Raw genomic sequence first — 14,162 nt, 5'->3', positions numbered from 1 at the left:
ATGTATTATTATTATTATTAGAAATAATTATTAAATAATATAAATACAGACTTGTGAGAACAGTAATGGCTCGTGCTGTTGTGCGCCACACGGGGGCGCCTCTAGTCCTCCGGCGTCCCGTCAGCATGAAGACGGACAGAAGCGCACTGTGTGCACATGCTTTCTCTCAGCTACTACTTTAACTAACTCACACTTAGCCAAGATGGCGGATTCCGACGGCTGGGGTAAGTACTACTTCCATATTGTACAGTTAAGTGTGTGACAGGGGGTCGGTCACTGTCTTAACCACGGCATTATTTTGTTTTTCGAAAGACGCTGACAACTTCGAGCTGAGTGAGCCGGTCAGAAATGCCGTCGCGAAGCTGGACAGATGGGAAGGCGAGGACGAGGAGGAAGACGTGAAGGTAGCGTGCTAATAGCCATGTTATCAAAACTAGCACCAAAGAGCGGTTTAACGTTAGTCCTTTTAATTCTGCTTTATCGCGTGATATGTGGCTAAAGGTAGCAGCGCTGATATGGACGCTCGTGGTGTATTTTTAGCAGTTTAGCTAGTCTAGAATAGGCCCGTTGTATTTAGAGATTCACCAGCTGTATCCAGTTGCGTGCTCGTGATTGTGTTGTAACGTTACCGCTGTTACACTGACAGTTTCTGTGTTTACGTCAGCCAACGTGTCGTCTTCCAGCTTGACGGATCTGGTTCTCTTTTAGCAATTATAAGCTGCCGACACTTTACAGGTTAATCAAACTAATATAGGAGGTTTGGCAGCATACCGGTAACATCATGTGAGTGTCAATGGTTGAAATTTATTGACTGATAGGAAACCAGTTTCGACAGCGAGAAAGTGACAGGCCATGTGGAGCTTCATTAGCAGCTTTTTCATTTGTTTTATTGGTTCGTTGTACTGACTCAATTTAAAAAATGTTGTTGGTCTTAGTTATTACAATTATTGTAGCTAACTTTACTTTAGCTTGTAGTAGTTGGCAAAGAACGTGGTACGCCGCACTCGGCAGTTTGCTAAAGTGGTCTAGTGAATATAAGTTTTACAACTAATTTTTTTATTTTTTGACCTTGTTTATGTTCCACATCTTAACAGTTGCTGTCATATAGATGCTGTAATTTTTTTATTTTATTTTTTTTTTTTTTGCGCCAAGCAGCAGCTGGTTGAGCTCCTGTTGACGTCATGACGCGCAGATCTAGAATTCTCTCACGCGCCCTCCTCTGTTCGAACTGTGTGTGTGTGTGTTATTATTGTCATATACTGCAAGTTGTTTTGTTTAAAAGGCATCTCTGGAAAAGACTCCCAGAATGAACCCGCTAACCGGGGCTTCAAGAGTTCAAGTAAACTTTTCTGGAATAACTGTATTCTGCATTGTCCCCACTGCCATAGATAACCTTAAAATGTCAGCAAACTTAAAAATTGTTTTTGTGTCTTAAAATATTTTTAAAAGTCAATTTCTGTACTGCACTTGCTTCTACTTACTTGGCTAAAATATAAAAGTTAGTTACCATTAGTTTTGTTTTAAATTGCTTCATAACCATTTGTGCCAGTTCAGTATTCACTGTTTATTAACAAAGAAATGTACACTTTAGTTATCTATATATTTTTTAAATATTTTTTTGTCTGTGCAATTACAATGGCCAAACTAATTAAAAGTACTTGTGCTGGTATTAATTTAATGGTGAAGAAATAAATAAGGAATAGTGTTATTGAATCATTACATTATTCTGCCTATTACACGACTGCTTAACAAGTAAATAGGGCATGAAAACATTCTAACTGAGTTCAAAGTGTTTTATTAGTTCACATGGTTACCATACATTTTCCTTTCTGCAGGATAACTGGGATGATGAGGAGGAGGAGAAGGAAGAAGAGAAGAATGTTGAACAGAAAAAAGCAGGTATTGACCTAATTTGAATGGTCAGATTTTACAGTGTAAACATGTTGTAGGCAGAGCCATTGCATATTTGTAAAAACTTACAATTATGTATATCTTTTGGGTGCGTGTTGTTTTATTACCGTTTTTCTTTAACCCAAGTGGAAAGTACTCTTATGGTTTGATTTACGTTTATTATAGAGGTGAAACCCCCTGAGAAGAAAAAATTAACTGATAAAATAAAAGAGAAAGAAATTTTGCTAAAGAAAAATCAAGATGAGTTGGGAAAGAAGGTAAGAAAAATATTATTACTTGTGTAATTACTTATTAATGGATTAATCCCTTTCTTTCGTTACTCATTTCTTTTGCATATTCTAAAAGGTTTAACCTTTGTTTTTGGAACCTTTGAATAGATGGAGGAAACAGCGAAAAGTGAGAATCTATCACTAGAGGAGCAGCATGCAGAGAAGCTTCTACTGAAGAAACTGCAGGAGGAGGCAGACATGGAATTGGCCCGTGAGGCGTTTGGTAAGAAATAAGTTGTGTGCACTGCACTACATGTGAAGTCTTCCAAGTCCAAATTTGAACAGTTAATCACTGAACAATCACTCTGATTTCAGGTGTTGATCCTGCTGCTGCAAACGCCTCTACTACTGTTATTACAACAAACAATGCCTCTGGAATTGAAGCCATGTGCCCTTCGTCCAAAGATGACTTTGTTGCATTTGAAAAATTACTGAAAGATAAGATAACACAGTTTGAAAAATCAGTGCATTATTCCAGCTTTTTGGAGTCACTGTTTCGAGAGCTTTGTATTTCATGTAAGTGTGGAAATATTTTTTTGTTTTCGTTGTGTGTGGATATTTGTACTTTTTTATTTTTTTATTTTTATTTTAATAATGCAGATTATTGATATTTCCACAGCTTTTAGATTATATGGTGAATCTCTTAAACAAAACCTTGCATATGTCTTTCCCCCCCCCCCCTTGTGTAGTGGAAGTAGATGACCTGAAAAAAATAAGTAATTCTTTGTCTGTTCTGCTCAGTGAAAAACAAAAGCAAGAAAAGGTGAGTTGAATGATTTTGCTCTGTGTGCTTTGTTTTAGAGAAACTTCTCAAAACATCTTTTGAGTGCAAAGAACTTGATTCTTGCCTAGTTGAGGATCTTATTTACACACTTATTTATAATTCTGTATTGTTCATTATCAAAATATCAACAGCAAAATACTCAATATTAATTTGTTGCTATTGTGCACAGGAAAAGAAGGCAACTAAGAAAAAGAAGAAAGGTGTAGTCCCTGGTGGTGGATTTAAAGCAAACATGAAAGATGACTTTGCTGATTACGGTGGTTTTGACTGTGGCAATGACTATGATGACTTCATGTGACGAAGGTTCATCGTCCCCCTTCCCATTCCCTCTCTGCCGAGATGCCCTTGCAGACATGCAACATTGCCCTTTCATGCTTCTTAGTGCCATCTTGAACACTGAACAATGTGTCGACCCTTTACTTGATTCCAGTGGTGACAGACTCCTCATAAAGCTGCTATCAGCCCATAGCACCTCAGCGGCAAATGGGGGAAAGTAAATTTATTCAGATGGCCTTGAAATCTCATTTTTATATCTAAAACAGATTGTATGATGTGGGACATTTTTGATGGAGGTGTTTCCTCCGATTGGCTTAAATAAGCATTTCAATGCCTTATAGAAAACTTTGTAGACAATATCTTTTTTTTTTCAATATCTGTTTTCGTTGAAAGTGACTTATGTTTTTAAAGCTGTGCAATTTCAGTTACACAGAAGTAAATGTGATGCTCTATGCAAATTCATTTCTTCCAAGAATGTCCTTATTGAAAGTATGGTTGTACTTTTCTTACATATTTATGCACAATTGGAAACCGTTTTCCAGATGTGAACCATTCAACATTTGAAATCAAAATAGGACGTTTGTCAGTGCTTTGTCAACACTACATAATGAACAGAGGAGGCACACTCACTGAATGAAAGAATGGAAAAATGAAAGTGAAACAAAACTGAATCCAGGCATCATCTTGAATCTGTTGACATTGCCTTCATGTGAAAGCAGAACAGACTTCCTGTTGTGCAGTTTGTCTGCCAAAGTATATTTTAAATGAACTCAGTATTGCTGCACATTTGATCGATTAATGATATTCAATAGTTTTGCTCATATGACAGTATATGATCGGTTTTAATCATCACTAGTTGAAGCAACAGATCCATGGGGTTTTGTGCTTTTGTTTTACCAATTGTCACTATACATTAAGCTTCTACAGGCATGAATGAAGTAAAATGAAATGCAAATTTGTTATTGGCAAAAATATTTATAAAAAAAAAAGAGCTTGGAGGATTTTCTCATACATTGTTGAAATTGGGCAAAGATAATACAAAGACATCGTTTTTTTTAAAAGCTCTAATTTAATAAAATCATTGGACTAAAGGTATTGCTTGGTATTTTTGTAAAGGGTTTGGACAACTTCAGAGTTTTTCTAATTAATGAGTGATAAATGGCGTACATGTTTGTTTGAGTGTAAATATGATGTTCTACTGCCTTGATTTTGATACTCTGAAGTATGCAATAAATATTTGAGTATTTACAGTTTCAAGTAGTAAAATATTTACCACAGTACATGTCAATAGAAAATATAAAAATGAAAGAAAAAAAAATTACATGAAACACACATTCCTCTGGAGTTACTGTTTAAAAAAATAAGGTGATTTTAGTTAGGTTTTGATAGGCAAAGTAAAAAGTAGTTTTCTTCACTTTAATTTTATTTTAATGAGTTACAATTAATGAAATGTTGTTTGCCAGTTGATGTTATCAGCAATACTAAATTGCTGTGATGCTTCTTACTGCTGTCAAGTTTTAAAATGGCTTAAATCCAGTTACTCTGAGTTAAGCATGAGAGCAGCCCCATAGGAAATGGGCCTGTCTTGTCTCGTGCATGGTTTTCAAGTTCTTGGAATATCAACCAATGGTCAGGGCACGTGTGTAGGAATTACGAGTACTCCTCCTACTACTGCGAGGTGCTGTTGAGCTACCTCTCTGCCTTCGGTTTCCTCTTCCCGGCCGTGCACTTCCAGCTGTGGCCTGACCCAGTGAGTTCTGTATCTGCTGGAACATACTCTGCCTAGTGACCTCTTTATCACCACAGGTGAATGTTAATGCCACTCCTTCGTTGCTCTTCATGACTCGAGAGGTGCCATCTGAAGTACCATCAAAGCAACGGCCAAGCGCAATTTCTTTGGCTGTCCGAGGATCTTGGTCAGTCACTGTATATATACCGTAGTTGTGGCCCAGTGGGTCTAGAGGTGCAAGCATGGTGAACTCATTTGTGTCATTGTTGACAGCCAGTGGGAGGTGGTTCACCAAGTATTCCTGTAGCATGCTGTTTACACCGTCTCGCTTACAGCTGCCCTGAGGCATTACTTTCACAAGGGTCCGATCCACTCGGTCTTGATCGTACAGCATCCCACTGCACTTGAACTCCAGACACACTGCTGAAACAGTTGATTGGTCCATGTCTCGGATGCTTCTTGTGTCACGAATGCCATACAGTTGGCCAACAGTTTTTGGATGGGTACCTCCCATATTGCGAGACCGAACGTTGAGCTCATGGCCGCTGTTAAGTTTTACTTTAATGTAGCAGGCCCTGTATTCCATGGGTTTTGGCCACCAACTCAAATAGTCTTCAGTCCAGCTCATGGGGTCATCCTCATTAAAAGGCACTGTGTTGTAATCGTACCGATCTCCTTCAACTCTTGAGAAACGGAAGTGAGCTGCACTGAATGGAGCTTCCTCACACTCTTTAAGTTTGTCAAATGGATAAACAGGACCATTGGCCTCCTCAGCCGCGTTCGATCGGGGTTTGGCCACATTGATGCTGAACGCTGTCTTTTTTATTCTGGGATCATCGTGGTCCGTGCGTCTATAGTTTAGTTTATTCAGATAGGGTTGCGGGACGCCAATGATGTTAGGATTCAACTTTGGAGAGGATGCTACTGCCTCTAGCTCTTCTCCCCCAAGGTTGGCCATGACGTAGGCTGAATATGCATCTGCTTTCTGCTCATCACAGAAGGCTGGAAGACATGCACCATTTGGGCCAGTGATGACGCTATCAAATCTACCCCAAGCCCGAGGGTTGGTTGAAAACCCTGGCGTGGGCTCCATATTTATTAAAGTCATCACAACTCCTTCAGTTTGCTCACTAGGCATGTACCGTTCGCTACGGAAAGCCCGCACTTTTACATAACATCTCCTGTTCTCAGGTACATCCAAGTTAAACAGCCGTCTCTCACGGATTTCCATGTTACCTATAAGGAAGGTCCTCTCCTCTCTTTTCCCCCTTTGTTTCTTCTCAGCATGGAACTGGCCCTCCTCCTCCCACAAACCTGTGTCAGGATTAAGGGACCATAATTTCATGGTCTTCAAGTGTTCGGGCATCTTCACTTGTGCTGCATCGAGACGCACTTTCACCTCTCCGGCATTAAGCGACTCACCTCCTTCCTCATCCCTGAAGTCCACAGAGAACATTCCATAGGTCCTCAAGGGCAGAGTGTCACCTTCATCACCAATGAAGTTGAGATCACTTTGGGCAGCCGCTGCTGTTGATACATCCCTGGGGTCAAGGAAAGTCACACTGGCCTTGACATTTCCCATGAACACCTCTCCATTTTCTTTATAGAATGCATTTGGTGGGATTTCGATCTCGGCAATGGGATCCTGGCCTTCTACCTCACCAAGATCTAGCTTATTAGTCTCTCTTGAGCTAATAATCACAGCTGGCTTTTTCCTCAACAGCTTGATCTCGTGGAACACAGCTCCTCCTCTAGGATTGAATGGTAGCACTTTTGTGGTATTCACAAACTTCTGCATGTTGTCCACAAAGGTGAGGACCAGACGCTCTGTGTTTGTTGGTACCTGGATAGAGAATGTGCCTTTGTATCCAGTTCGACTTATTCTTGCGCCATCCACATAGATGTGTCCAAACCTCATGGGCTCACCAGTGTCTGCTGCGATAGCACGTCCACGAACAATAGCCTTTGTGTCCACACATGTTTTACAACCACACTCAGTCACTACCATGATGGGCAACTGATATCCCTGACATGTAATCTCTTTCTCCTCCATGTTTGAAATTCCACAGCAGTAGGAAACTGAGTCTTTGCATCTGATGCCGTTATCCAGCTTCCCTGTGCATGTAGATGTTGGGCATCTCCCCACATCATAGTAGAAAGAGTTGGTCTCATTTTGAAAGCAGTCATGTGGTAGTCGAATCAGATGGGAATAAGGCTTAAGGTTGCATGATGGTGCTTTTTGACCTTAACATAGAAATGGATAGAAAACAGACTATTTGTAAAGTATTTTGATCAATTTTAGGTTAATATGAAATATATGTAGTTAAAATAGAATGACAGGGCACACCAATAACTGTGAGGGTGGCTGGCTTAGATTTGATGGCTCCGTTTTCATTACTGGCTCTGCAGTAGTATTCTCCTATATGGTCCAAACTGACATTCCTCAAAACCAGTGTCTCGTCATATTGATATTGACTCCTGTCCAGCAGAGTACTGTTGTGGAACCTAAAGATAACAGTGATTATCATAATTTAGGATAATTGTTGCCATGCTTTGGGGATGAAGAAATAACGTCATGATAACCTGGTTTGTCCGAACTGTCCTCATATAACTGTCCTTATATTTATTTACTTTTATAATTTATTGAAGGAACATAACTTACGAGGGCTTTGACTTTAGAGTGTCTTTCCTCATTTAATACCATCAGATAATGAAACATGGTTTCCTTGTAATCGGCTAAAATTAGTGAACATCAATTTATATCTGAAAGCTTAAGCTTACCATTCATACTGGTTTGGTTCAGGTGTCCCATCAACCTTACAACAGAAGGCAGCTGTCTGGCCTTCCCTTCTGGCCTTGTTTTCAGGATTTTTCAACACATACAGTTTTTCTGAGGAACACATTGATATTTCATTAGATTCACTGACTTTGTACATCCATTTTTATGCTTTTCAAACTTAAATGGGACCCTGGACCACAAAACCAGTAAGTGTCAATTTTTCGAAATTGAGATTTCTACATCATCTGAAAGATGAATAAATAAGGTTTGTTATGATAGGACAATATTTGGCTGAGATACAACTATTTGAAAATCTGGAATCTGAGGGTGCAAAAAAATCTAAATACTGAAAAAATCACCTTTAAAGTTGTCTAAATTAAGTTCTTAGCTATTCATATTACTGATCAAAAATTAAGTTTTTATATATTTACGGTAGGAAATTCACTAAATATCTTCATGGAACATGATCTTTACTTAATATACTAATGATTTTTGGCATAAAATAAATTTTTTTAATTTTGACCCATACAATGTAATTTTGGCTATTGCTAAAAATATACCCTAGCGACTTAAGACTGGTTTTGTGGTCCAGAGTCACAAATGTTTTAGTTTCCTGTGACATTCCATGTTGTATTGCTAATTTTTCACCAACATTATAAATCTAGCTAATGTGAATGAGGTTTCATTGAAAATGACTTGTGATAGCCTTGGAAGCATCAATTTAAATGTGTTAAACTACAAACCAATCAGTAATGTTTTGCATTGTATGCCACTGTTTTCCAGCAAAATTTATGGGTTTACATCATAGTTATATACTTGTTAATTAATTTCTTTTTCTAAAGAGAAATGATTTTAGTAAAAAAAAAAAATATTTAATAAAATTCTAATGAATAAAATTGATCATTCTTTAGTAGTGGAGCCAGCAAAAACTAAAGGGCCAACTTGACCCCTGAAATGACTGAAATAACATTTAAACTGATAGTACTGCTAGAATTAGTACTTGAGATGGTATTCTAACACTAATACAGATTCACACAGTTCATAGGTCAAATGGATTCAAGGTGTTTAAAGAAGCATTACTTGCTCTCTCTAGCTTCAAAAGGAGAACGGAGGTGCGTTCAGTGCTCGGGGGAACAGTGACTTGGTGTGGAGCGTGGTTTTTCAGCTTGATCATTAGCGTCGTGTTGCCATCAGGGCAGATTCCAGGGACTTGAAAATGGCCATTGTGATCAGTTACAGTGAAGAGTTTGGGCCTAGGACCAGCACGGAGGATGGCAGCTCCAGGTGCAGGGAGACCCCCGGCACTACGGACTGATCCTAAAACTGTATGATCCTGGCACATGCAGCCATCACACTCATCATTTACCTTGCCCATCACACACTGCATAACGCAGCCTAAGATAGAAAAAGAGAGATTTTTCAACAAATGTAAGGTAAACTGAATAAATTATTTTGGTTTGGTTTTGATTGTAAATATGGATGACGATAAAGATGATCTGAAATTCTAATTGACAAGACATTATTTTAAAACTGTAGGAAATAGTAGATGCATTACGTGGGCAAGGTGGCCCTTGGCATGGCCTGGCTTCGACAGTTTGGCCATTGCATTGTTTGGAACTGGATTTGCAGCTTCTAGAGCGATGCTGTATTGCAACCTGATCGCACTGAGCTGGACACAGACTCCAGTCTGACCATGGACCCCATATCACCTCTTCAACATCTGAAACTATTTCTGAATGGTGAGAGAGAGAGAGAGAGAGAGATTCTGCTAAATTTCTAGGGTGTCATCAGAAATCAAAACTGATGTTAACTCATGGTAAATTAAAAATGATACATTTGTGAAAATGTATTTCTGCAGGAATATCAACCCTTTTCTGTATTTAATTTGCATATTTAATCAGTAATCAGAGAAAATGTGCACAATAACACTGAGCTTTGAACACAGAAACATTTGTCTTGTACAGCTCATTTACTTACCTTTAGGACACAGGAAACGTACAGCATAGTTTGAGCAGTTTCTCCCAACAGGCTGTTCATCATTGACACACCAGAAGCCCACAGCTGGGTCAGCATGTACTCTTTCCCCAGTGCTGCGAGCTGGGATCCACTCGGTAGTACGTGCCTCTAGAGCTCGTGGAACCTCACAGACACGGGCTCGATAATAAAAACGAATGACATTCAGCTTCTCGTAGTCTCCTTTTCCTCCAGGGTGATCTACATTGAACCATGTGGTCCACTCGTAATTATCTGAGAAAAGGAAGAATTTGATGGCTTTAAGTACCAGTTTGCCTCACCTATTTGTTATTATTATTATATATTTTCAGAAACATACAAATCTACCTTCATTATGGTACACAGCAGGGTTTGGTCTCCATGATGTCCCCATGATGCTTCTCCATGTCCCTAATAAGGAAACTGCATTAGTTTCTTAGTATAGTTTTACAATGATGCAACCCACTGATGGGTTTTGGATGTGGTAAGAAAAATAAAGTATATTATAAGTCACTGAGGGCTTATTGTCGTGGGTCTTGTTAATAAAATATTACTTCTTTTGTTTTCCTGTGATTATTCACCCTTCAGATTACTTCAGAAAGAGATATCTGCTAGTAGTTCACACACAGAGTTGAACCAATTGCTAGCAGGTGGCTTTCTGCTGCTGGCTTGCAAAACACCTCAGCTTCTGGATATACTGGGGACACTAGAACAATGTTGCCTTCAGTAATGGGTTTGCTGAAGAGAGGTTTGGGGGTTGGGGTATTGGAAGAGTCATGTTTCTAAGAGCCAGCTGTCAATATCCTGTTGAAATCTTTCAGCTTCTGCCATGAGCAATGACATGCAAGAACTGTTTTAGCAATAACAATTCAGTGTGAAATGTGCTGATTAAAATTCATAGAGCAAACACACCTTGAGAAAAGGTGCCTGAAGTTTCCAACAGAAGCAGGAAAATGGTCCATGTTGAGAGGCAGCCCATCCTGGCTGCCGTTAATGACCTCCGACCTCTCACACACAGCTCCCTCCACACTAAGAATACTCCAGACACAGATCTTGTGCCAATCAGATATAAATATGTAAATTGCACACAGGGAAATGGACCATACTGTTTTCATTTCTGTAAATCATACAGGAAACTCCCATGTCCCGGTTCAACTAGTTATGAACTCATTTCAACCTTTCAAAATTCAAACTGACCTGAGAAGAATTCTAAAATCAGTTTACCTAAAAATCTCCTATTTTAAAGAAATGGCTGAAAATGAACAGAATCCTTGAAAATGCATACTGAAACAAAGACAAACTGCTGAGAAAGAGCTTAAGTATTTAGAATTTTAGCTGCTCTCAAATATCACATCTGTGAGAGCCATCACTGCGTGTCAAGGGAATGCACAACTGTTTTTACATCGAGCCAAAAAGACCTAAGTACACATTCCATATGCACATACATGCATGGCATCAAATATTTTCAATGCAGTCAGTTTTAACAGTTTCTGTCTATATTCACATTTATTACAGCTTTAAATGACCAGACACAACATGACTACTTCAATACAAAAATGACTATAAAATGCAACTGAAATTTCACAATCAAACTATGAAGTACTATATTACAAACTGATATGTAAAATCATTCATACATATAAAGCAGTTAGCAAAAAACAGGTCAGTTTGCTCAAAAATCAATATGCACAATACAAAATCTACAACAGTGAGAAAATTTCTTTCTACAGAAAACAATTTAGAAAGCATTAGTGCCTGAATCCAAATCCACAAAATATGGTTACGGTAAAAAAAGATGAAAAGCTTGAGACCTTACCAAAGGTTTCTCGGTGAAAATGGAAGGCTTTTGTACTTCTGATTGTTTCTGTGGTATATTACAGAGCAGTTGCTAAATAGTTGGAATGAGGAGGAGAGAGAGTGAATGTGAAGTCCAGGTCTGTGTCCGGTACTTATATAGCTCAGCCCTGAGCCATAGGGTCGGCTCTCTGCCATGAAACAACAACATGGGTTCAGCACCATCTACTGCTCCTGTACAGTAGACTGCATTGCTGGCTTTCAGTCAGGGGTGTTCTGGAACAATAATCTCAAAGAAATAAAAGAGTCTCTATTGATAGATGTTTGGTGGGGGTTCTGAGTTCTGCTAGCAAATAATGGATCCCGTGACAAGGGATTCAGATAAGGGTGTACGAAAGTAGACCGAGACAAAAACACACTCAAAGTAGATTTTTTCTTTCTTTCTTTTTTTCTTTTTCCATAATGATTCACAGTTGTGTTAGCTCTGTGGTGAGATATTCGTTGCTGGGAGTATGTTTAGTTATGCAACATTCACAAGAAAGCCATTCAAGAATGACATCCATGTATTTCAAACACGTGAAAGCCATTACGTGATTCTTTCTCAAACACATTAGCATGCTCTTTCCCATCTGTCCCTGTGAATGTGTTGATAAACAATATGAATGATTTGTAACACTCGAGAGCCAATAGCAATACACTGTGGCTTTTCAGTTATGATGTCAGAATCTGCAGAATAAATTCACTGTATCAGCAGAACATAAACCTGTGTGATTGAAATCCGTAAGGAATAACAGATCCTAGGTTCAATGGGAAGTCAGAGCAAAACAGGTCTAAAATATTGAAATCAGGTCTTGTATTAGATACAAGAAAGGGTTACTTGGATTGAGGCACTTTAAGATCTAACTTTCATATAACTGACCTACTCAAATGAAATCAGTAAAGCAGCTGCAAACTTTGAACAGAGCAATGGACCAGTTTCTGTGGTCCAAAACAGCTGCGATTAGTTTCAGTCCAGTGGCCTGTTGAAATCCAGTAAGTGCTTCCTGTGAAGGAGCTTTACATGCTTTAATGCATTTTTCTAGAGCTACAGTGTAAGAGATTTAAGATATACAGGTGCTGGTCATATAATTAGAATATCATCAAAAAGTTGATTCATTTAACTAATTCCATTAAAAAAGTGAAACTTGTATATTATATTCATTCATTACACACAGACTGATATATTTCAAATGTTTATTTCTTTTAATTTTGATGATTAGAGCTTACAGCTCATGAAAGTCAAAAATCAGTATCTCAAAATATTAGAATATTACTTAAGACCAATACAAAGAAAGGATTTTTAGAAATCTTGGCCAACTGAAAAGTATGAAAATGAAAAGTATGAGCATGTACATCACTCAGTACTTAGTTGGGGCTCCTTTTGCCTGAATTACTGCAGCAATGCGGCGTGGCATGGAGTCGATCAGTCTGTGGCACTGCTCAGGTGTTATGAGAGCCCAGGTTGCTCTGATAGTGGCCTTCAGCTCATCTGCATTGTTGAGTCTGGTGTCTCTCATCTTCCTCTTGACAATACCCCATAGATTCTCTATGGGGTTCAGGTCAGGCGAGTTTGCTGCCCAATCAAGCACAGTAACACTATGGTCATTGAACCAGCTTTTGGTACCTTTGGCAGTGTGGGCAGGTGCCAAGTCCTGCTGGAAAATCAAATCTGCATCTCCATAAAGTTGGTCAGCTGCAAGAAGCATGAAGTGCTCTAAAATTCCCTGGTAGATGGCTGCGTTGACTGTGGACATCAGAAAACACAGTGGACCAACACCAGCAGATGACATGGCAGCCCAAATCATCACTGACTGTGGAAACTTCACACTGGACTTCAAGCAACATGGATTCTGTGCCTCTCCACTCTTCCTTCAGACTCTGGGACCTTGATTTCCAAATGAAATGTAAAATTTACTTTCATCTGAAAAGAGGACTTTGGACCACTGAGCAACAGTCCAGTTCTTTTTCTCCACAGCCCAGGTAAGATGCTTCTGACGTTGTCTCTGGTTCAGAAGTGGCTTGGTAGCCCTTTTCCTGAAGACGTCTGAGCGTGGTGACTCGATGCACTGACTCCAGCTTCAGTTCTCTCCTTGTGAAGCTCTCACAAGTGTTTGAATCGGCTTTGCTTGACTGTATTCTCAAGCTTGCGGTCATCCCTGTTGCTTGTGCACCTTTTCCTGCCCAAATTCATCCTTCCAGTCAACTTTGCATTTAATATGCTTTGATACAGCACTCTGTAAACAGCCACACCTTTCAGTAATGACCTTCTGTGACTTACCCTCTTTGTGGAGGGTGTCAATGTTCGTCTTCTGGATCATTATCAAGTCAGCAGTCTTCTCCATTATTGTGGTTTCAAAGAACAAGAGATACCCAGAATTTATACTGTAGGGATGGTCATTTATTCAAACTCAAATGTAAATATTCTAATATTTTGAGATACTGATTTTTGACTTTCATGAGCTGTAAGCTCTAATCATCAAAATTAAAAGAAATAAACATTTGAAATATATCAGTCTGTGTGTAATGAATGAATATAATATACAAGTTTCACTTTTTGAATGGAATTAGTGAAATAAATCAACTTTTTGA

General features: G+C 38.9%; 2 protein-coding genes across 3 annotated transcripts; one reads left to right on the top strand and one right to left on the bottom strand.

Annotated features, from left to right (window-relative positions):
- The first annotated feature begins 72 nt into the window (after positions 1–72).
- On the top strand, positions 73–4,486 carry eif3jb (eukaryotic translation initiation factor 3, subunit Jb). Its single transcript, XM_058780915.1, has 8 exons — positions 73–224; positions 313–404; positions 1,836–1,899; positions 2,077–2,168; positions 2,289–2,403; positions 2,496–2,696; positions 2,870–2,943; positions 3,134–4,486. Exons 1-8 carry the CDS (start codon positions 203–205, stop codon positions 3,260–3,262), a joined length of 789 nt encoding a protein of 262 aa, XP_058636898.1. The 5' UTR covers positions 73–202; the 3' UTR covers positions 3,263–4,486.
- Positions 4,487–4,642: 156 nt separating this feature from the next.
- On the bottom strand, positions 4,643–11,652 carry cilp (cartilage intermediate layer protein, nucleotide pyrophosphohydrolase). Of its 2 annotated transcripts, XM_058780902.1 has the most exons (9): positions 11,557–11,652; positions 10,653–10,792; positions 10,089–10,151; positions 9,726–9,995; positions 9,304–9,480; positions 8,829–9,143; positions 7,751–7,859; positions 7,317–7,474; positions 4,643–7,213 (listed from the first exon to the last, which is right to left on the bottom strand). In XM_058780902.1, exons 2-9 carry the CDS (start codon positions 10,717–10,719, stop codon positions 4,860–4,862), a joined length of 3,513 nt encoding a protein of 1,170 aa, XP_058636885.1. In that variant the 5' UTR covers positions 10,720–10,792; positions 11,557–11,652; the 3' UTR covers positions 4,643–4,859. The 2 variants fall into 2 exon arrangements, with proteins under 2 accessions (XP_058636885.1, XP_058636886.1); XM_058780903.1 differs by lacking the exon at positions 11,557–11,652 and having other exon boundaries at positions 10,653–11,509.
- Positions 11,653–14,162: the final 2,510 nt, after the last annotated feature.

The sequence above is a fragment of the Onychostoma macrolepis genome, chromosome 07 (genome assembly GCF_012432095.1).
Source record: "Onychostoma macrolepis isolate SWU-2019 chromosome 07, ASM1243209v1, whole genome shotgun sequence".
Taxonomy (NCBI): Eukaryota; Metazoa; Chordata; class Actinopteri; order Cypriniformes; family Cyprinidae; genus Onychostoma; species Onychostoma macrolepis.
The sequence above is the reverse complement of the archived record's forward strand: the minus strand, read 5'-3'. Positions and strand labels throughout refer to the sequence as shown.